Raw genomic sequence first — 23,450 nt, forward strand, 5'->3', positions numbered from 1 at the left:
TGGAAAATCTGCACCAGTACAGCATGAAAACACACACTGTTAAAGAGCATTTTTAGATTTAGCGGTTCAGCGTGGATGTAGCTAACAAACGAACTAACAAGCTAGCTAGATAAATGCCAGAGAATTGTAGATGTCTGAACTTTAATTTTAGAGAAAGTTTTTTTTTGTATTCTGAACTGAAGAGGCTAAATCTTTTTTCTTCTAATGATGTGTTTCAATGTGTTGGAAAATCTTCACCTTTACAGAAAGTGATCTGTCATCAGCAGTGAGGTTTCATAAATACATCAGAGACAAACTGACAGTGGAAATAACTTGAATTCTTACTTTTCCGGAGGCTGCTGGCTGAATGCTAACAGCACAAAGACAAACTGAGACTCACAAAGCAAAAATCAGAAACACAAAATAACAGACAGACAATACAAGCTGTGATCTGAGATGGAAATCACATTTCTCTGCATTTTACATTTTAGCTCTTTGTCGTATTATTTAAATGATAGTAAAATTGTGTTGCAGTTCATGTTGGATGTTTTGTGATCAATCATTTTAAAAATATTTTTATCAACTGACAAATTTAACTCTATAAACTACAGTCCAGATTACATGAACTGAGCTGATCACAGTTTGTTCATCAGTTATAAAAATGAAGTTGAAGCACAGATAGGATGAGATTAACTTGATTTCACCACACTGTGTCTGTGCCATAATAAACATGATTAGTGCTGAAATGATTCATGAATAAATTTGCGGATCAAGAGAGAATTCACAGACAAACATTTTCACTCAGATCATCATTTAAATCTTTAATCAAACGAAATGTCAAACATTTGCTGGATCCTGTATCTCCTCCCCACCTCCTCCCCGTCGGACGTTACGAAGCAGAACGAATATTTGGATATTTGTCATTAATTGGGGCTGAATATCCAGAGCCCAGAAACTGCTATTCAGGCCAGACCCAGACAGTAGCAGTAAATAAAAGATTTTCCTCCAGACTCTGTGAGCTTAAAGTGCATTTTTGAGGATTTCTTGACATTTTACAGTGAAAACAATGAATTGATTAATTAAACAATTGTCCTTATATAATTGGGGATGACACAAATCATGAGCTGCAGCCCTGAATATGTAGTAAAATACAGATTAAATTAGATTACCTGTTCTGTTGTGATTCACAGTGAGTTTATTGTGTATATATGTAGTAGATTTATCCGACCACAGTGTGTTGATGCCATCATGAACACAAACCATGTAGAAGTGAGAAGTCAGTTAATCAATCAGTTTATCAATAGAAATGTAATTCACAACAACTCTGACAACAAATAATCATCTTTTAAGTTTTTTTTTTATCAAACCAAATCTCAAATATTTTCTGGTTCCTTTTGTTAAATACAATAATTTCCTGCTTTTTGTTTATATTTAACTGTTATTTATTGATTTAATTATCAAGAAGAAATACGTGGTTGATAATTAAAAGAATAATTACTTTCAACCCTAAATATATTGTAGGATTAAACATTAGATCAGGACTCTCAGACTGTCTCCCAGTCTCCATACTGGTCCTGCTGGTCTCTGGTTCATTGTGACCCGTTGCAGTAACTCTGTTGAACTGGACTCTCTGTTCTGGCTGAGCAGGTGGAGTCTAGTGACTAATGCCACTGAAACTGTCCTTCAGTGGAAGCTTGTAGAAAACCCTGAGGACAGTCTGGTCTGTAGTTTCTCTCAGGATGAGGATTTTGTTGGACTGATGGAGTGGCTGCAGAGTTTCAGAGGCTGTGATGTTAAATCCAGGATCAGCTTTAATCTGTGTCTGCTGCTCAGGACTCCACCTCAGTGTGAGAGTCTGTTCCTGCAGCTCACATGAAGCTCCAGCTCCTTCAACAGTGGACATGAACTGTGTGTTAGTGGAGGCAGTGTGTGTCTGTGGTGGAGACAGGAAATGGAGTGTTTGGATCTTAATGTTTCCCAGCAGATTCTGTCTCAGTCTGAGATGTTCACACTGTTCACATGATGATTATCTGGAAGAAACCAATAACAGCAGATGTAGATTAACTGGTTAGAAATGTGTTCATCAGTGTGTCTTTGTGGTCAATCTGTGATAAAAACTTAACAGAAGACTGCTGTAATCTCACTTTATTTACTGCAGTCTTTGCATCTCTCAGGTGTTCACCTTGTCCAGCGTATGTACGGCTGTGAATGGGATGATGAGACAAATGAGGTTAATGGATACTATCAAGATGGTTATGATGGAGAAGACTGGCTATCATTTGACCTGAAGACAGAGACATGGACTTCTCCAAAACAACAGGCTGTCATCACCAAACACAAGTGGGACCATAACAAAACTCAAACAGCAGACTTGAAGAACTACTACACCCAGATTTGTCCTGAGTGGCTGAAGAAGTATGTGAACTATGGGAGGAGCTCTCTGATGAGAAAAGGTAAAATCACATGACCTGATTTATTGTCACTGATAAAATGTTCATTTGCTTTTATTCTTATGTACCTTGACATAATGAACAACCCACTGTCACACTTAGTTCCCTTTTCTCTTTGTTTTATATTTTATATTCTCTTACATGTTTATCAATACTCTAATTCTGTTCTGTCTTCATTTTCTTGCTTCATTTCTTTATTTCTATTTTACTTTCTTTTCACGGCTTTGCAAACCTTCTTTCACCTCCTCGTGTCTCTTCATCTGTCTTTCTTCTCTTCTGTACCATCTCCCCCTTTTCTTAATTACACTTGTTATTTAAACTACATTAAATTTAATTATTGATATTAGTATTCAGTTACTACAGAAACTATGAGCTGTCTTTCTCTTCTCTCTCCAGATCTTCCCTCAGTGTCTCTCCTCCAGAAGACTTCCTCCTCTCCGGTCTCCTGCCACGCTACAGGTTTCTACCCCGACAGAGCCGACTTGTTCTGGAGGAAAGATGGAGAGGAGCTTCATGAGGACGTGGACAAAGGAGAGATCCTCCCCAACCATGATGGAACCTTCCAGATGAGTGTTGACCTGAACATCTCATCAATCGCTGCTGAAGACTGGAGGAAGTACGACTGTGTGTTTCAGCTGTCTGGTGTCAAAGACGACATCATCACCAAACTGGACAAATCAGTGATCAGAACCAATAAAGGTATAATTGAAATCTGATGAATACTTCCAATGTACTGCAGCTTATAACCTGATAACTGTAGCAAGGTTACATAGAGATATTGTTCTCTTGCCAGTTCCACAATGCTCTCTAAAATTAACTTTTTATATACCACTACATATCTCTGTACTTTTGTCTTCAAAGTCTCACATATTTATGACCAACATCTTCATTCATGATATATGATTCTGACTCTTCATTACTTTGTTTGTTGCTTCTTCTCAGCTGCTTTAAAACTGATGTTATTCTTTCTATTGTCTTTGATGGGATGAATTTATCTTTATGATGTGAATGTGGGTGTTTCTGATCAGTGCTTTCATGTTTGCTTGCTGAAATTACTGCCGCTGACAAGTGATTCGGATCGGTGAACAACTTAGATTTGATGCTGATATTTTACCTTTACATGGTGTTTGTAACACAGAGAGTATTTATTTGTTAAAGCATTAAGACCTCAGTGGCAATTTATTCTTCATTCATGATTTTCCATCATTCAGGTAAAATCACAGTTTGTAGCAGCCTTTTAAAATTATGTACAATATTGTAAACCACTTCTCAGCAGGCCAATATTTTTTAAAAAATCAAACAGTTACAAGCTTCACTACTGTGTTTGTGGTAAAACAAACTGAATATTCACTAAAACAGACTTCCAATCTCTCTAGTTTGTGATCTTCTTTAAATGCTCAAAAGACAGAAGTCGTGTTGATGAACATAATGTGACCATCCAGAGGTTCAACAGTGAGATAAACAGGGTGAATGTCTGGTTTTGGTTCCAGGTTCGTCAGGGTTCCCTGTTGCTGCTGTTGCTGCTGTTGTTGGAGGTGTTGGAGGACTGTTGGTCCTGATAGCCGGCATCACTGCAGCTGTCAAATATGATCTCATCAGTGGAAGAAACTATAAAAGTGAGGAACAATACATGTTTTTTTTTATCATCTTTTATCCCATGTTAGTTTCAGTGTGTATCAACATTTGTAGTTTTTTGGTGTCAGCACTGTAAAATCTTTATATCTTTCATCTTTGCAAAGTCTAAATATTCGATATTTATTTGACAGTTGAAATCTTTTATACTAGAGCTGCATATAGATGCTTTTATTGCTGTCCTTTCCTACATTCTGAATGAATAACACCTCTGTAATGCTGTTTTCTGTATTTCAGGCGTCAGTCGTAGCAGCAGTAAGTATTTTACATGTTTCAAGTTTATTTTCTACTTTTGAACTCCTATGAAGATTTTTTAAACATCCATTGGAACAACTTGATCACTAAACCACTAAAATCAAGTTTTGTCTCACAACATAATTCTCTTTTTCTCAATGAATTGTTTTGTTTTTTAGGCACTTCTGACACTTCGACTTCCTCTGCTGAAGATCTAGACCCTAAGAAGGTGAGTACATTATCACGTAAACACAGCGCATCAAACTAAACACACATGTATTTATTACTGTGGTTTCACCAGACATTCAGAAACATTTAGACATGCTGTCGTCCTGTGATGTTTTATAGTGAAAATATTTGTCTCTTGATTGATTTCTCACTGTGTGATTCAGTGTAACTACAGAATAAGATCTAGATGTAAAGTATAGAGTGAAAGGTGACAGAATGTGATATATTGACAAATAACGGCTTCATTATTTCTCTTTTTGTTCAACTGTCTAAACAGAAGATCAGTGACGAACAGAAGAAGATGCTAAAAAACTAATGAATGAATGTGCCGTCAACAAATCTCAGTCTGTGGTTTTAATCTACAAAACCAGGCGAAGTACAAAGTCTTCTGACTTGAAATCAAATTGAAGAGTTCATTTGCAAGAACAGATAACTCCGTTTTGATAAATTTTCAGAAAACTTTTTTTTGTTGTTTACTTGAGATAATATCAATCAAACTGAAGTTGAGTGGATTTGACTCAGTAGAAAAATACATGACAAAATAGAGAAGAAATAAATTATTAGTGTTATTATTATTATTATCTCAAGCAAACAATGAAAAAATGAGTTTTCTGAAAATGGAGTTACCTGTTTTTGCAAATGAACTCTTCAATTTTTCAAATGTGTCTAAATCTCCTTTGTGAAACATTTTACTTGTTCTGCCTCAGGTCATCATTTTTTCCTGTTTACCAGCATCCAGGGTTCATTTCTGTCTACATGCTGCCATTAAATGCAGTTTGTGTTTATTCTTTTCTTGGTAAATGTTTCATCAGAAGTTTGACAGTGAAGTTGAATCTTCCTCTGAGTGAATGAATGACATGTCAGAGGTGATGCTGCTGTCCAGATGTGTCGGCAGATGTTTTGTGGAGAGGAATCACTGCAGCAGCTTTCTGAGGTCAAAGACAGGAAGAGAGAACAAACAGCTGCTCTTCATGTTTACATAGCTGAACAGAGCTCTGTGTTTGAATTCATGACTGATGAACACTGATTATCCTTTTGTCAGTCGAGTTCATCAAATGATCAAAATGGAGCAGATTTTGGTTGAACACAGTTGATGCAGGATTTCAGCCTCATCCCTCTGACATGTTGATCAGATTCAGATCTCTGATGGTCTGTAAATGGTCTCTAATCTGCAGCTGTTTTAGTGGGTTTGGAAATTAAAGTTTTGCTGTTTGATCCTCATTTATATATCTACATGCAAAATTTTATTTTAGAGTATAGCAGGTTTTCTCAATTAGAAATGTTTCCTTCAGATTGTTTTCTTCATGTGGAATTTTTCTCAAAGCTTTGTTTATTGGCTTATATTTATTTGTCATTTTTCTTTGGGGTCGGTGTGTGGTGTCGGGATTATTGAGGCCATTGTTGTGCCCAGTGTGATACAGATTAGAATTTTATACTTAAATAAAATATTTCTGAAAACCAAGCTAAGTGTTTTTTGTGTTTGTTGTTCCAAATGTAAATGTAAAAGGATTTTTTTAAATTTATTTAGCTGATTGGGTGGATAAATGTATATGCTTTATCCTAAATGGAGAAATTCTTGAAATTATGGGATTTTTTTTACTGCTCATGACTCTTCATTGATGCTAAAAACATTTTTGTAGATTTTTTTTCCATAACTTCTAATTCATTGAATACATCTGCTGTGAGTCATTTATGAGGATAAACTGACAGATTGAGACCAACAGAAATGAATTTGACATCCTCAGGTAGGAATAAACCATTTAAAAGGAGTGTACTTTAATTTGTCAATTTCGGGAATTCCACAGCCATTTAAATAAAGTTGGCTTGACTGTAAAAATTAATGTGATTCTGAAGTAGTTTCCCATCATGACCTCAGAGGAAGATACAGGATGTGTCCAGAGGGGGCGCTGTCACTCTGCCAACTCCTCTAAACTTTGATCAACTCAGGTTTTTTATATAGAAATCTTTAGTTAAAGAAACAATGTTAGTACAGTGCACCACGATACACTGTAAAAAATAAGTCGCCAGGGGCTTACAAACACTCAGGTGTAGCACCTCAGAACATTACATTATACAAATATATTAAAAAGAGCACACAGATCAACAGTCTTAATGGCCTTCATATTAGTGGAATGTCTAATAGTTTTAATGTACTGTTTGACCTCATTATCAAAAATGGAAAGAATTGGTTTCTGATTACTGTATAGACATTTGAGGATATGCCATTTGGCTAAATATATAATAAGAGCAATAATCTAAAATTGTTTTCTTTTGGCAGATGGATAGTCAGTGAAGCCGAACAAAAACATTTTCAAAGCATAAGGAAAAATCTGAATCAATACAAGTAGAAATCAATTTGCAAATATCTTCCCATAATTTGGTGGAGAAGGGGCAAGACCAAAATAAATGAAATGCATCTTCAGGGTGTCCTTCACAGAAAGAGCAATTTATGTCTGTCTTTTTTTTTAAATTGTTGCAAAAAAACTTTTGATGGGTAAAATCTGTGAATTATTTTAAAAGGTACTTCTTTTACTTTATATCTATCTATCTATCTATCTATCTATCTATCTATCTATCTATCTATCTATCTATCTATCTATATATATATATATATATATATATATATATAGCTGGCAGGTTCCAGGTCTTTCTCGAGTGAAGGTTATTAATAAAAGTGTTCCAATAAGATACCACATATGGGACTGATACGACATCTTTCTGAAATAATGAGCGTATACGACGATTTCTATTGCTTGTTGAGGAGAAACAAATCTGACCAATTTCAAGTTTGGTTGCATCAGTGGGTAATAATGTTGGAGTCTGTCCTGCTGTACTTCCAAATAACATGATTGCTCCTTTGGGGATTGCATTTATAACAATATTAAATTCATTAAGAGGGATTATGATACAATATTTTAGAGTAAATTCTTGATATGTCATGAGTGACCCATCTGGGTTATACAACTGATGAACCAAGAGTATTTTGTGAGTATACCAGAAAGGTTAAAACAAGGATTTGTTTCTGTATAAGATGTCTTTATTGTTCCACATGTAGTATCTGTGTGGGGAGAAATTATGTTTATAGATTAATGACCAAGAGAGAAGCATCTGTTTATGGAAGCTGGATAGTTTTGAGGGGATTTTTCAACACTGTAATTACAAAATAAATGGAAATTTAGGCCTCCTAATTTAGAGAAAATAAAATTTGGTATGAAGTTCCAAATTGAGAGTGGGTTTTTAATGAATTGTTTAAGCCCATTTATTTTGAAAGTATTGTTTAGAAGTCTTAAAAGTTAAGTCCACCCTTATCATATGAGTTCATTATTACTGATTTTATAATATAGTGGATTTTGTTCCTCCATATAAAGTTATACAGCAACCTGTCAATATCTTTTAAGACCCTTTTGTTCATATCAAAAGATAAAGCAGCATATGTAAGACGGGATATTCCCTCAGCTTTGGTCAGCAAAATTCTGCCTTTCAATGACAAATCTCTTTGTAGCCACTGGTTCAATTTTTTCTGGGTTTTGTTAATAATTAGGTCAAAGTTCAGATTGCACCTGGTTTCTTTATCTTTAGTAATGACGATTCCCAGGTAAGTAATAGTGTCTTTTGTATTACAAATGGAAGGGATGTCACAATATTTCAGAGTAAGCAATTCACATTTCTTTATGTTCAAGCAAAGTCCAGAAGCAGCAGAGAAAGTATTTATCAAGTCAATAGATAAAGGTATCTGAGAGAGATCTTTTAAAACTAATGTATCATCGGCCAGTTGGCTGATAACTTCGTTACCAGCTGTTGAGATACCTTTTAATGGACTGAGCTTTATAAAGTCAGTGAGTAGCTCAGTGCAAAGCAAAAAGAGATAAGGAGATATGGGGCATCCCTGTCTGACCCCACGTTTAAAAAACAAGAAGTACCAGCATGCAATCTGATTGAGCAGTTTCCATTTGTATACATTGTTTTGATAGCACTGCTGAAATAAGAACCAAAGCCAAACTTCTCTAAGGCATGGAATATGAATTTATGTTCAGTTGTGTCGAAAGCCTTGTAAAAATCTAAAAAATGGATCAGACTTTTATCAGAGCATAAATCGGAATAATCAATTAAGTCAAGTACTAGTCTAATATTGTTGGAAATATGTCTGTTTTTCATGAAGCCGGATTGAGTCTCGTCAATTATTTGATCTAAAACTGATTTTATTCTTTCAGCAAATATCAGTGCAAATATTTTATAATCATTATTAAATAAGCAAATTGGACGCCAGTTATCAATAAGGAGCAGATCTTTCTTTGGTTTTGGTATTAGAGTTATGAGGCCTTGGGTTAAGGAAGGAGGAAGGGATTGATTGCCTATACCTTCTAAGAAAAGACCGAGGAGGAAGGGTGCAAGCTGTTTGGAGAACGTTTTATAGAATTCAGAGGTAATCCCATCTGTGCCTGGAGACTTATTAGGCTTGAGGTGTTCGATAGCAGATATAACTTCCTGTAGTCTTAGTGGTCTGTCACAGAATTCCTTCAAATCAGTGTCGATTAACTTAGTTTCTGCAAGAGACCCCAAAAACTGAGAGGTGGATTCTTCACAATATTTTGATTCATATAATTTGGTATAGAAATCTGAACAATTAGCTTTTTTTCGAGGGTCATCTATAATGTCTCCATCAATATTTAGTTTTTGTATTGTGTTGTTTTTAGCTTGAACTCTTTCAAGTCGAAAGAAATAAGCAGTGTTCTGTTCCCCTTCCTCCAGCCATCTTCTCCGGTTTCTCACAAAGGCTCCTTCGGCCTTCAATCTATAAATGTGGGCCAATTTGTTTTGTAGACTCATTAAATGTTGATGTTCACTTTCAGTTAAATTTCGAGGTATTTTTTGTGTTATTGATGTTATTTCTGAGATTAGATTTTCTTCTTCAGCTTTTTTAGCTCTAGTGACTGAACTTCCGTATGCTCTAAAGCATTTTGATAGTTCGAATTTTAACAGTTCCCAATTACTACAGAATTTTTTTTCTAATAAAGATTTATTCCAAAAACGGTCAATTAGCGAAAGGACAGTTTTGGAAACAGCTTCGTGTTTAAGAATAGAGCTGTTCAATTTCAACCTCTGGTGAATATTAGGATTTAGAGAGATTTGTATTGAAATTGCTTTGTGGTCTGTTAAAGGAGGAGTGAGGATATTGACATTGATGAGGCTGCTATCAAAACAAGTGGAAACCAGCCAAAAGTCTTTGTGTGATAAACTAGTGTGCGCTTTACTGCTCCAAGTATATGACCTCACATCAGGATTGTTTTGTCTCCATATATCAGTTATACTAAATTTGTACATAAACTGTGTTTAATTAGAGGCCATAAAATAATTGGCTCGTGGAGGCCCCCTATCTTGAAGGCCATCCAAAGCAATGTTGAAATCCCCACTCATCCACCTCAGCACATCTCAGTGTAATTATTCCACAGCAGCAGCAGCAAAGTGAAAAACAGCCTCAGGTGTCTAAACATCAACAGGATTCTGGTTCAACAAGTTTTCACTTGGTTATCTGACTCTCCCTCAGCTTTGCCTACACTTCAATGGAATGGAATTTAGTGTCTTATCAACTGAGAAAAGAATGTTAGAGAATACTAATATAAACATCTAGTTTAAATTATGTAGTTTGAATGCTTAGTTCAATTACAGTTTTTCTCAATTGATAAGACACTAAACTCCATTCACTGCACACAGCCACCAACTGACTGCACACATTTCTCAAAAACAGGACTCTGCTGTCCAAATTTTGGACACTATTCATGGTTTGCACACAGTTTTCAAAACTCTTCCACTCTTTTTGCACAAGACTGAAAACGTTTTTTTGCTCATTTGAACACATTTTTTCACTCATAGCAGACATTTTTTAAAAAGTGAACAGTAGGAAGCAGAACTGGGACACTGCTCCAACACTGCTGTCACAATTAAAACACAACAGGTCAAAACTGAAAACACTTTTGCCAATGAACTGCACTCTATAAAACCTGCTGGGAAACAGAATTAGCTGTTCAGAATGGATGTCAGAGGAGCAAGAGGTCATGTTGGAAGAAGAGGACATAAACGACCCAGACCACGGCCAGAACCATAACCTGGACCTTCCGAGTCCTGGATCACTTTACATGGTCATGATCACTTTAAATGTTGTTTGTCACTTCAGTGACACGTCAATACTGGAACAATACAAACAGTCTGAAATGCTCTGAGAATACTGTAAAAAAAATCTCATCCATAAATCTGGTTCACAAGTGCTAGTAAAATTACAGAAAGTGTACATGACTGACTTTTCTCTGTTTGGTGTGCGTTTGTTCCAGAGAGTTTTTCAGTTGGATACTGATGATACTCATGAATACATCTGTGTGGATGAGGCTGGTTTCAACCTGGCCAAGAGGAGGAGAAGAGGGAGAAACATCATTGGACAAAGGACTATTGTCAGTGTCCCAGGTCAGCGTAGGGGAACGTAACCCTCTGTGCTGCAATAAGCAATCCTGGAGTAATTGATCGTCATGCAGTTCTGTACAACACCAAGCATTTGTTGACTTTCCTAGAGTGACTTGGTGAGGGTCGACTGACATGGGTACAGCAGGGCATTTGGCAAGAAGACACGTTTTTTGTTGTCTGGGACAATGTTAGATGTCATAGAGGACTATTGATTTGGGAATGGTTCAGTATGAACCCCCAAGTTGTTTTAGTTTTTCTGCTTCCATATTCTCCCTTTCTGAATCCTATAGAAGAATTCTTCTCTACATGGAGGTGGAAGGTATATGAGCAGCAGCCATATTTTGCTAAAATCTTTTCAATCAGAGGTCTTGACATGTGGTGATGTTTCTGTTGATGCAGGTCAGGGCTGGATCAGACTCACTAGGTCTTTCTTTCCAGAGAAAACATGAGGTCCTGTGGCCTGACCAGGCTGAAAGAATTGATGCAGATGTGGTGTAAATATCTGCATACTGTACTGTGTACAATACAGTGCTGTATTTTTTGTCTAACATTATTTTTATTTTATAATCTACAGTCAGGCACTGCAATGGCCCCTCTGATTTATTTGTAGGATGCGTTGGTGTTTAAGTTGTCATTTTTGAGGGCTGCATCATTTTTTGATATTTCATGTGAAAACACAGTGAGAGAGGAGTGTTTTGTATTTAGCAGTGCAGTGTCCTAGTTTTGCTTCGTGTGTCTTACAGTTTTTCTCGATTGCTAAGACACATTCCTGGAAAGTTGCTCTCCTTTTCCCTAAACTGTGAACACAAAACCTAATTTTCAAGCTACATTCACAAAACCTCTGACTCTTCTTGCAAAACCAAACTTTCACCCCAGAACAGTTCAATCTGTGCTCAAAACTGAACTTTGCTGTCAAATCATGCTTCAAGTCAATCAAAATTAAATACTCTACTGAGCAGTCACTAAACACTGCATAGAAAAAAGGAAAACACAATGCTCAGGACATGAAGCGGTAGAAATAAATGTTTGTTTAGGCTAAATGCATGTTGCAAAACAAAATACCTGGGCATTTGCAACACTTGTACATAGAAAAAAGAATTTGCAAAAAAAACAGAAATCCTGTGCATTTACATGGAGCACTTGTATGTAAAAATAAAGCACAAAAATTGACAAATGAAGTCCAAAGAAAAGAAGTGCATTACTCTGCCACAGCATCATTTCTCCGTACTGGGTCAGGCCACAGGACTTCATCTACATCACAGGACACATTTTCTCTGGCCAGGCAACGGGGAAAAACCCCTGACATGCCGTATCCATGCTCCTCTTCTTAGATTTCCATCCATTGTAGTGCCTCACAAACCAGTGCTCTGGCTTATATGTACCTTCACATCATTAGCCACAAGTGTGATCAATTTTGAGTTGTTGTGTTCAAGCGGTGACGCCTGAGCTTTAACTGTGTTTGACTTTTGCTCACCAGTGCTCACCATTTTGCAGCACAGGTGCATCACAATGACAATGTGTTGACAAGATGTGTCTAAACAGGTGAAAAGTGCTTATGGTTTTGCAAAAAGAGTGACTGATTCAATAAGTGGGTTCAGGCAACTGAGAATTTGGTTCAGACAATAGAGTTTAGTGTTTTAGCAATTGAGAAAAACTGTAATTTTGAAAACAGAGTTCAGATTTTGACAATAAGGTGCACTTTTGAAAGAAGTGTGCAGTGCTTTGTGAATTGTGTAAAATAAAAAAAATAATGTGCAACGTGAATTGTTTTAGGAAATGTGTGCTATTTTTCAGGAACAGTGTCTTATCAGTTGAGATGAACTGTAATCCAGAAACTATGAGCTGTCTTTCTCTTCTCTCTCCAGTTCTTCCCTCAGTGTCTCTCCTCCAGAAGACTCCCTCCTCTCCGGTCACCTGCCACGCTACAGGTTTCTACCCCGACAGAGCCGACTTGTTCTAGAGGAAAGATGGAGAGGAGCTTCATGAGGACGTGGACAAAGGAGAGATCCTCCCCAACCATGATGGAACCTTCCAGATGAGTGTTGACCTGAAGATTTCATCAATCCCTGCTGAAGACTGGAAGAAGTACGACTGTGTGTTTCAGATGTCTGGTGTCAAAGACGACATCATCACCAAACTGGACAAATCAGTGATCAGGACCAATGAAAGTAAGACTGGAATGAGAGATGATGAAGGGGGCTGAAACACATCTAGTTTGCTGTAATAATTCTACAGTTCATGTATTTGTATGTGCTTTGGCTGGAACTTCTTTTTCCTCACTTTGTCTTTTGGTTGGTTTCTTTCATATTGATTTTAAATGTAATTTTAAGGTTGATGTCAGTATTTCAATAATACGTCTATTAAAACTCCCAAAAAACTCAAAATTAAAGGGATGAAAGTGTTTCAAAGTAATTATTGATGTTCATCACAGTTTACTTCACTTTGATTAAAACTGAATAATGTCAACAATTACACATAGATTTAGTTCACTTTTATTTTTCCGTCTGCTTCATTTATTTTAGGACTTGTGCAGACAGAATCTGCAAGGACCTTTTGATGCCTTTTTAGTGTGTAACCACAGCTCATGAGTTCAACTTAAACTTAAACTTAGATGACTTTATTAATCCCTGGAGAGAAATGAAGTTGTTACAGCAGCTGGATATTCAATTATAAATAATAAAGAATAAGAAAACACAAAATATTAAGGAATAAAGTAAAGGTAAAATAAGATGAGATGAAATTACATTCAATTAAACTAAATTAAAACAAAGTGAAATAAGATGCAAATATAGAAAATACAAAATAGAAAAAAAATCAGAATATACAACGGAATATACAAGGGTGACAGTATTTTTTATTAATTTATTTAAAAGAGTACACAAAAATGTGCAAATGAAAATGTGAATTTACAGCCACAGTATTTCTATAACTACTGGACAGTTGTAGAAGAGGTTTATTTAATAAATGGGATAATGTATGGTTTGAATCTTAACAAAACAGTCAAAATAAAATTTATTTGCTAAATATGTTGCTTGCAGTTAAAAGAAACATGGAATTTAAATATGTTTGTTAGAAGCTCTCTTGATGTGTATTTCCAGGGCTAATAACATTTACACCAGTCAAAGGTTTGGACACCTTTTCATTCTATACTTTGCATTATTTTCTACATTGTAGATTAAAACTGAAGATTAACACTTTTCTTTGTTTAAAACATAGTTCCATATGTATTCCTTTATATTTTTTATGTCTTCAGTATTAGTCTACAATGTGTGAAATAATTAAATAAAAACCACTGAATGAGAAGGTGTGTCCAGACTTTTGACTGGTAGAGTATGTGGGACAGAAACCAGCTCAGAGACATGCAGCTGAACAAAGATAACAAAGCTGAAAGAAGAAATGAGTCCAGACTCTCTAATTATGTCCTTGTTAGCTGGAAACAAAATAAAAATTACCAACAGGAACACAAACATAGAGTATCTGTAAAGTAAACCTTGATTTTTACAGGACTGTCAACTGTCAAATTTATGTTTTTCTTTTCTCACCTGCTTCATGTATTCAGGTTGTGATTTGTTTGTTTTTATTTGCTCAACAGGAAATCCTCTCCCCATGATCATCCCCATCGTTGTTGCTGTGGTTGTTCTTTCTGTCATCGCTGTGGTTGGATTCTATGTTTACAAAAAGAAGAATGGTGCGAGAACAAAACAGATGTTTTCTTTCAGCGTTTTGACTTTATCTGCATTGCAAAAATGAAATAAACCTTAAGTCCGAGCACAGTAAAATCTATAAGTAATTGCTGCAAAGCTGAGAGCTACAGCTTTATGAAAATACGACTACTGTATAATATTAATGTAAGGGAGAAGTGATTGGAAAAAAATAATGTAGAACAACTTTCAACTGCAACAACTGAAATCATTTTTATTTTCTTGTAATTTCAGGCAAACGTCCTCCATCTCGTAAGTAAAACATTTTTGAATCTATTTTCTCTGATTCAGTATAGATTTAAATGGTTTCTGTATTTTGTGCAAAATTAATCATTTAGTTTTATTTGTTTGTGAAACTCAGTATTGATTCAGATCACAGAGGGAGTTAATGTGTTTCTCACTTTACAGCTGTAGAGAACAGAGAGGTTCAGGAGGAAATGCTTCCAAAAGCCTGAATGACAAACTAAACCCTGCACTCAGTGAGTTGGTTCATAAGTTGAACAAAACTGATTTAAAACATGTTATGTAAAGTTTAACATTAAAACTTCTGTCACATTGTAGCTGTAAAAACAATAAAGTTCAGTTAATCCTTCAAAAATGTGAAGCTGTTATACATGAAGTTCAGTTATATTTTAGGAGAAATAGAGAAGTCAAAGTAAAGTAATAGAAAATATATCAAGTTGAAGTAATATTAACCTTTAGAAAACAGTGACAGCACTTTATTAAAATGGTTGAACTGAGTGAGAATAAATGTTTGTATTGTTTACCTATAAAGGGTATTGTAGGTAAATACTTGACAAAATGTCTGAATTATAAATATTGAAGGTCCAAATGATTCCGTTATTATGTGGTTTAACTATTGTCAAGTGGGGCCTAGTTATTTGAGATCCCAGGAGCAACCACCACCTAAATAAAAGCTTTAAGCAAACCAATGAAAAGTTAAAATGAGAAACTATATAAGTTAACCACATGATTATGCTTATGCTTGATGCAAGAATGATATTAATAGGCTGATATATATTCTGGAAATGATGATTGCTATAGAAGAGAATGATTTAAAATGAGTTATTTGATCATGCTAAGAAGAATGATTTAAAAAGTGATTCAGTGTAACTAAATGAGTTTTGAATGGAAGTAATCTGTGCTGTTCTGAGCTGTGTGCAGGGCAAAAAGCAGAAGTCACCATGACACTGCAGAAAGGAGGACATTGAGGAAGTTCTGTGGCCAAATATGGTCTTGGCAACATGTCTCAAGCAATGTGTGTGTGTGTTAACAACGGAAGGTGGATGCTGTGTATTTGCTGTAAAACCATGACTTCTGTATTACTGATGTATGTGATAACAAGTTGAATGCATGAGTTAGACGGTGTCAGGGGCGTACCTAGCCAGAGATGTGTGTATTAGAGGATGACACTATAAAAAGAGAGAGTCAGAGACACTGAATTCGGAGTTCTCCCCCGGAGGGGAGAGATGCTGCTCGCCGGAGCTGCAAGAGATGCTGCTCGCCGGAGCTGCCGGGGAGCATCGCCAGAGTTCTGAAGAATCTTCACCAGACCCTTTTGCCCAAGAGACGTGAAGACAATGCAGGACTTAGGCTCCAGAGTTCGCTGAGAACATCGTTGGAGGCAAAGTCTTTTTCTGACTTTGTTCAACAAGCGAGGACCACACTCTGCCAGACGGAGAGTCCTGAGAGGTCTACAGTTACTCTACAGAGATGAAGAGAGGCAAGCACCTGCGACGTCCAGAGAGGCGCAGGAGGCAGCAGCAGAGGGCTGCTCCACTCCAGGGGCTGGAGGACCCAGTGACCCACCACAGCCTGATGAGACGGGGGCTTTCCACCACCACCACCCGACTGAGAAGACAGCTGAGACGCCCGCACTTGTGTTCCAGCTGCTACTAAAGATAACTGCCAGACCAACGATTGGCTTTTGGGACCTCTCCACTCCCCCTGCCTAGGAAGAACACCCTCTGCCCACAAAGAAGACTTCGTACCGAGTCTGCTGGTCCACGGAGGAGTTCAACTAGACGCAGGTCAAGACCGGGCGTGGCAGCTAAGGCCTGGTTGTCCGCTCTCTCTCCTAAATTTACTAATTAGAGAAGATTCTCAGGTACGCTCAGCTTAGTTTAGTTTAGTTTGAAATAATCAGAAATAATTAAATTGTTTAATCATGAATTAATGCTGTGCCCCTGCTAATAATTGCTTAATAAAACGCTATATTGCATTTAAAGAGAAGTCTAATGAAATGATTATGATTCACCTATTCTGCATAGTGGTAAAAAGTTAAGTTGATTGTGTGCATTAAATCTAATGGTTCTTAAAGGTTACTTTAATCCAACTAGTTATTCAAACATTACCCCTGAGGTTAGTTATCCAAACCTCTAAAACGAACCTAGGAATATCAACAAGTGCCACAGTTTTAAGAGGAAAGCTGTCGTTAACAAACGTGGTCAATAAATCAATTCTACTACTTAGGTGGGCTGCTTAGTAAGAGAGTATTTATTGAAGTAAGAGGGGTAAGACGTTTGGAAGAAGACAGTTAGGACCAAGGCGAGTATTCCTCGACACCAGCTTAATTATTCTGCTGAAACCTGTTAGGTGGAATACTAATAGGGAGATAGAATCTAACCCTTTAAACGGAGAGCTGGTCCTGAATTAACCTGAGGAAAGGGTTAAAGAAGGCTATACTGACCGACACTATATTTTATTTTTCTTTCTTTAGGTTTATAGATACATTTTTTCCACTGAAACAAGGATCAGTGTCACCACATTCTCCTCCATAAACTGGAAATTCATTGGATGTTCATCATTATTATAAACTGGTAGAAGAAGTGTTGGGGATTGAGTTCGAAATATTTTCTGATTCAAATTCAAGAAAAAATGAAGAGTCATCAAACAAAGTGATACTCAATAGTTTTATGCATTTAGTTCTGAATTTAAAAGTGGAATTTCTGCTGATAAAACATGACAAATGTCTGCAGAGAATTAAAACATTAAAACGATATAAAATCACTGAAAGCATCTCAGTGTTGTTCATACAAACACAATGAATCAGAGAATTAACACATTTATCATATTTACTGTTAGATATTCAGACAAAATGCTGCACGAAATACAAACATCAGTTCAAATATTTGTCCTGTTGTGTAAATATTCTGTAAAGATCTTGTTTTGATTCCAAGCAGATCTAAGACAGTTAAATTTTATGCTTAAAGTTGTTCTTAATTAAGAAACGGTGTTATTGTTCTACAAAATCATTTTTTCATGTGTGGCTTAATAGTAGATTGTACGGTTCTTTTGGTATATTTAATTTTTCAATACACTGTTAAATGTTCTTGAACATTTTTCCTGCTGGTAATTCAGATTCACAATGACCTTTTTATGTTTGATAAACATTTAAAAATTAAATAGTGAAGTTACATTCACTTCTTGAGTTGATCTTAGTGGATGATTGTCCCTTATGTTGCATATCTGTGTCTTTTGTGATTCCACCTGCAGTTTCCATCCAGCTACACTTTCATGAATGCTGCCTGAGTGTTCTCTGTTGTCTTAGTGTTTCTCTGTAGATGATGAACTGTTTCTCTACACATAAGTGAAGGAGAAACTTGACTTTTTCACATGATGAGAGAATAACACTGATGATTTAGTTACAGGCCTTTTTAGTGGAATAATTGTGTATTTTCTCATGTCTGGTTTGCTGCTGTCTCTAAAAAGAACATTTGTGCAATAATAGAGATTCCTCTAATTTTATTTGTTCACAGCTACTGTAGGGTTATTAAAACATGTTAAGACAATATTAACTTGTTATCATTATTATTATTATTTGATGTGTGTGTAAGATTTAAGCAGGTCCATTCAGCTCTTCCTCATATTTCACAGATTGTAGTTCTTTTGCTGTCTTCTGGAAAAATAAAATAAATTAGTGATTGCACTGAAGTCTGGCCACAACTGTTGTTCCACTTTTCTATACTTTATACCTACAGTATAATGTCCTCTGAAGACATACACCAGCCTGTATCACATTTCATTTTTATTGACGTTATGATTACAATACCTTTTTAAAGTTACAATCCAAACATAACTTTTGTTGTTTTTTTCAAGTTCTGCCATTAAATGCTAACATTTCATCAACTTGGCAGGTTATGACAGTTATCAGAAGGTTAAAATATTCACTGGTATTTAAATTGATTTTTGTTTCTTCAGTGTTGAAAACATCAAAACTCTGAAACCTAAGAGGCTTCATGGAAACTGACGTTACAGTTTGTGCCACTACGGTGAGTTTCATGTTTAATGTGTGATAAAGATACCAACCTTTATGATATTTTAATCAATGAATTCTATAATAAACATGCAGTGTGTTCAAATGATAAGATACTGTGATGCTGGAATATAAAAGCTTCACCAATCCCATGTTGGTCTGATTTTTTTCAGACTGTCGACATTTTTTTGGCTTCTGTTTTTGGGTGTTTTTGAACTCAGATAACTGCATTTACACACAGTATATTCAATACATATATTCTGTATATTTACCAACACTGTGTTATTCAATAACCTACCAGTCATGTGTTTGTCTTACTGAATGTATGAAAGGTTGACATCAAATAGAACTAAAAAACCTTTCCTCTCAGTGATTTATTTTCTTTAACTTTAAGAGCTTTGTCACTTCTGTCAGCAAAATTACATGACCTGTTGGGTTTTTCTGCTTCCAGTTGAGCAAAATCAGTCTTTGTGCAGACAATGTGACAAAACCTGTCACATTATAAAGACTATTTGACACATCTGTCATGACAAATTCAACACTGAACGCAAACACAACTGTGTCTGGTTTGATCTGCTTCTGTAAGACCTCAGACAGAATTTGGAGTATTTTAGTCCAGTGGTTAACAGGTTCAGCTTCAGTTCCAGAACATCAAATCAAATCAAATCAAAGCCTTTTTTGTCATTGTAGGACAGTGCATACAATAAAATTGGGAATGCTGCTCCATCTGGTGCACCACAAAATAATTTAATGAACAAACCAGAAGTGAGAATATATCAACATAAATATAGTATTACAATTAAATATTAAGCTCAAAGAATTTTACTTTTCTGTTCGGAACTTCATTTGTGCCAGAGCACCTGTGCGTATGTTGTACATACAATTCACGTACACAACAACATAACACACATAATAAACACAGGCAATATACTATACACAGAACACAGATAGATATAAGAATTTTCATGCAAGTGTAGTGAAAAATATTTACAGTGGGTACCCAGTTGTTGCATGAATTAAGCTTGATGCATAGTTTTAACTCAGTGAATGATGAGTGATTGTGTTCAGAGCGCTGATGGCTCCAGAGAAAAAACTGTCTCTTAGTCTGTTTGTCCAGGTTCTGTGTGCTACATGTGTGCTAATGAAGCTGGTGTCTGTCCACATCAGTCACAGTCCTGGTTTACTGTAGGAAACATCTTGGAGAGTCTCAGTTTTGATAAAGACAGTCTCTGTAAGATCATGAACTGCAAAATTACCTCTTTAATGAACACAAGAGGAATGGAAGTGGACTTTTCTCCACTGATCCTCTGTGATCTCTCCTCTCAGTTCCTCCTGTCAGGACTCTGCTGCTGATCTAACATTGTTGGATTGTTTATTTGTGATAGCAGGTCAAGAATTTAAGATACAGTTGCTTAGGTTAAATATGTGGATATGAACAGTGCATCCTAAAGCAACATAATATATCAGTTCATGTTAATTTTTACAGATCAGATCAGTCAGTTGGACAGTCTTTATTTCTAGCGTTGTGTTGGTAAGATCATTTTAACAGGTTGTCTGGTTAAATCAACGTCTACACTGAAGCATGTAGAGCTACAGAATCAACACGTTCCACTAGAGAACATGAAGAACAATAATCATTTTCAGCAGTCATCACTGGGACAGATTCAGAGTGATGAGGTTGAACTGGACTGAGGCGTCAAACTCAGAGGATTCTCTTCCTGTAGTGATGGATCAACTTTATCCAGCTGTCCATGTGGTGACCTAAACAAACACACAAAACAGATAAACACACATGTATATACATATTCCCACATACATGTACACATAAAGACAAAAATGACAAGTGACTTTATTAGATGCTGGCAAATATTTAGTATGACGTACTTTTCCATTAACAATAAAGAAGGAATATAGAAAAGAGCAAACACATTACAGACCAGAGTCCACAGAAACACTAATGATTGATGCTGTGTGATATTAATATTTATTTCCTTTACAATGTAACACCAAGTGCCAATACTGACACTGATACTTGATGTGTACAAAAGTTTAATGTGTTCAGAGAAGATAATTAAATAGCAGGTTATTTCCATTTCAATTTCCAATCATCTTGTGATTGTTGCTGGATTTGAAGAATCATCTACAAACAAAACAAATGTGCAGGACAGACTGACTAACTGAGCTACACTCCACTGAACCCTGATTCTTACTCAGCCTGAGCTTTGGAAGTTTTCTGATTAACTCCTTATTCTGATGTGAGAAACACTGAAACTGCTGTAGAGTACAAACCTCCTCAAACTGCACAGACAGGAGAAAATGGCACAAGCTGTAATATAAGTACATAAGAAAAAGTCACAGATGAAACAGAATGTTGGAAGGAGGGATTCAGTGTCCTTGTGTGGCATGTGGAATAAAAGCAAGAAAAAACTAGAGACAGAAAAAAGAACATTCACAAACTGCTTCCAACAGTCAGCAGAGCTATCTGCCTTCTAAACCAATTATTCTCCAGCTTCTTTCTGGGTGCATTCATATAAATAGGGAAGAAGCTTGACATTCCACTTTAAACTAGTCAATCAGGACACATCTATTATCCATTCATGTCTGACATCCCACCTATTCAGTGAACCTATAAAACAGCTGCTCTGGAAGAATGACTCCTCTGTAACCTCCAGGACAAGATGGTCTCTGTCAGGAAGTAACTGACAGGTGATGACTTCTGTAAACTTAATGTCTTTTTAACAGGCTGCTCGTTTTAATCAGACAAGAAAACATAACTTTTAAAAGTACAATTTTCTGTGTATTCGCTGCAGCTGTAAAACTTCATGAACAGAAAAACAGGATGGTGTGTGGTTCATGTCCACCTCTCTGCACTAAATGGTCTGCATGTGGTCAGTAGAGAGCTTGTGGTTCATAACAGATAAAACTGGTTTTAGTGAGGATTCACATTTATTGGTTCATCTGATTTCAGTTTAATTAAAAACAAAATTAGAGGGAAGGAAGCAGATCTTTCAAAAACTGTTTCCTATGTGTCTCCATCTCACATCTGCTGTCCAAGCTGTTAATTCAAAAGAAAAACAAGAGAACTACTCGTCTTTTAGTTTGGGTTTAAAAAGACAATTTAGGCGTTTCACATGATTTTCTGAAATCCTCACAATCTCTGAATATCTGCAATATAAAGATTATAAACATCAGCACTAAATATTGATAGATGACATTTAAGTTTCAAATAGTGGAAACTCCTTCAGTCAACTCAAGTATAACTGTCTGTCCTGAATACTTCCTAGCATCGGCATTTATTAGCAACAAATACATAAACATTAGCAATCTTTGCACATTCAGCTTTACTTTGCACTGAAAGTATTTTATCGTATCTTATTCTAAATCTTTTTTATAGTATTTTTTCATCTCGTAAGTTTTTCCTACCTCCCTAATGTCAGCTAAATGTAATTTATGTTGTTGTGATTGATGCTGCAACACCACAGTTTCCCTTTGAAGATCAATAAATTAATCTGTTTGTACTTTAATCTATTTTCATCAGTTTGATTTTTAAATACTGTACTTCACTAAATTTCCAAGAGAAATGTTTTTGTTTGGTTGTTCCTTTTTGCTTTGAAAAGTTTTTTTTTTACAACTTTATTTATTTATCAAATAATATTTAACATAAAAACACATTATAGGCTTTTAAAACGAATAGTGGACTTTTGTCAGGACTTTTTCTTGTAGTTTCTGTTGTTAATCTAAAAAAACTGTGACATTTCAGTGTAGACTAATGCACAAATTATGTTTTTCAGACCCTTACAGCTCCAGACAACACTGATCGTGACTGATACTTTCTATACAGTAATTCATCTTTAAATAGGAAAGTCTGCAAAATGTTGCTCCTTAATATACACTAACATTTTATTGTGACATTTTAGGTATAAAGAAAATGTGACTAACTTTATTTCCCACAGTAAAGACAAAAAGATAATACAATGCGATAAATCATGTAAATATTTAATATAAAGTATTGCATTTCATGTGATGTTTTTCTATCTTTTATGATTTCTTTAAAAAATCTCTTAAGAGATTTCAGAGATCTTTTTTATGTAGTGTTTGTTGGAGGTGAATTTCTTCATAACATGAAACATTTCAGGCATTCAAATAGTCTTAGGTTTCATAAAACAGTGATTCTGTTCATTGACACTAATAATTCAAGATCAATCAATCAGTCAATCAATCAATCAATCTTTATTTGTATAGCACTTTTCCTCCAATGAAATCGCATCACAAAGTGCATCACAACATTAAAACATTGAAATAAAAACAAGAAAATCTTTCCCTCCCACTCTGGGTATACATATATATCTACACACACACACACACACGCACACAATCACCACAACTGTATGGAGACATGGCATGGCACCAAGGGTAATGGAAAACGTCACCACTGGGGTCGTCCATACTGGGAGGAGCCACAGGCCATGACCGCCGGGGGTGCCGTCACGTGGACCCCCTAGACCCCGACAGACAGGG

At 36.0% G+C, this 23,450-nt stretch overlaps 2 protein-coding genes across 4 annotated transcripts in view; both read left to right on the forward strand.

The window, feature by feature from the left end:
- The window catches only part of LOC110971776 (major histocompatibility complex class I-related gene protein-like), a 153,096-nt gene that overhangs the window by 110,004 nt on the left and 19,642 nt on the right, over positions 1-23,450 (forward strand). The window lies entirely within an intron of this gene.
- Positions 1-23,450, forward strand: part of LOC110964532 (class I histocompatibility antigen, F10 alpha chain-like) — a 70,454-nt gene that overhangs the window by 16,497 nt on the left and 30,507 nt on the right. The window contains exons 3-7 of the mRNA XM_051956072.1: positions 2,154-2,432; positions 2,826-3,128; positions 14,569-14,664; positions 14,912-14,929; positions 15,086-15,156. Of these exons, the coding sequence (XP_051812032.1) occupies positions 2,154-2,432; positions 2,826-3,128; positions 14,569-14,664; positions 14,912-14,929; positions 15,086-15,132 (743 nt within the window). The 3' untranslated portion in view covers positions 15,133-15,156. The remainder of the gene's footprint in view (positions 1-2,153; positions 2,433-2,825; positions 3,129-14,568; positions 14,665-14,911; positions 14,930-15,085; positions 15,157-23,450) is intronic.

This window comes from Acanthochromis polyacanthus, chromosome 11 (genome assembly GCF_021347895.1).
Source record: "Acanthochromis polyacanthus isolate Apoly-LR-REF ecotype Palm Island chromosome 11, KAUST_Apoly_ChrSc, whole genome shotgun sequence".
Taxonomy (NCBI): Eukaryota; Metazoa; Chordata; class Actinopteri; family Pomacentridae; genus Acanthochromis; species Acanthochromis polyacanthus.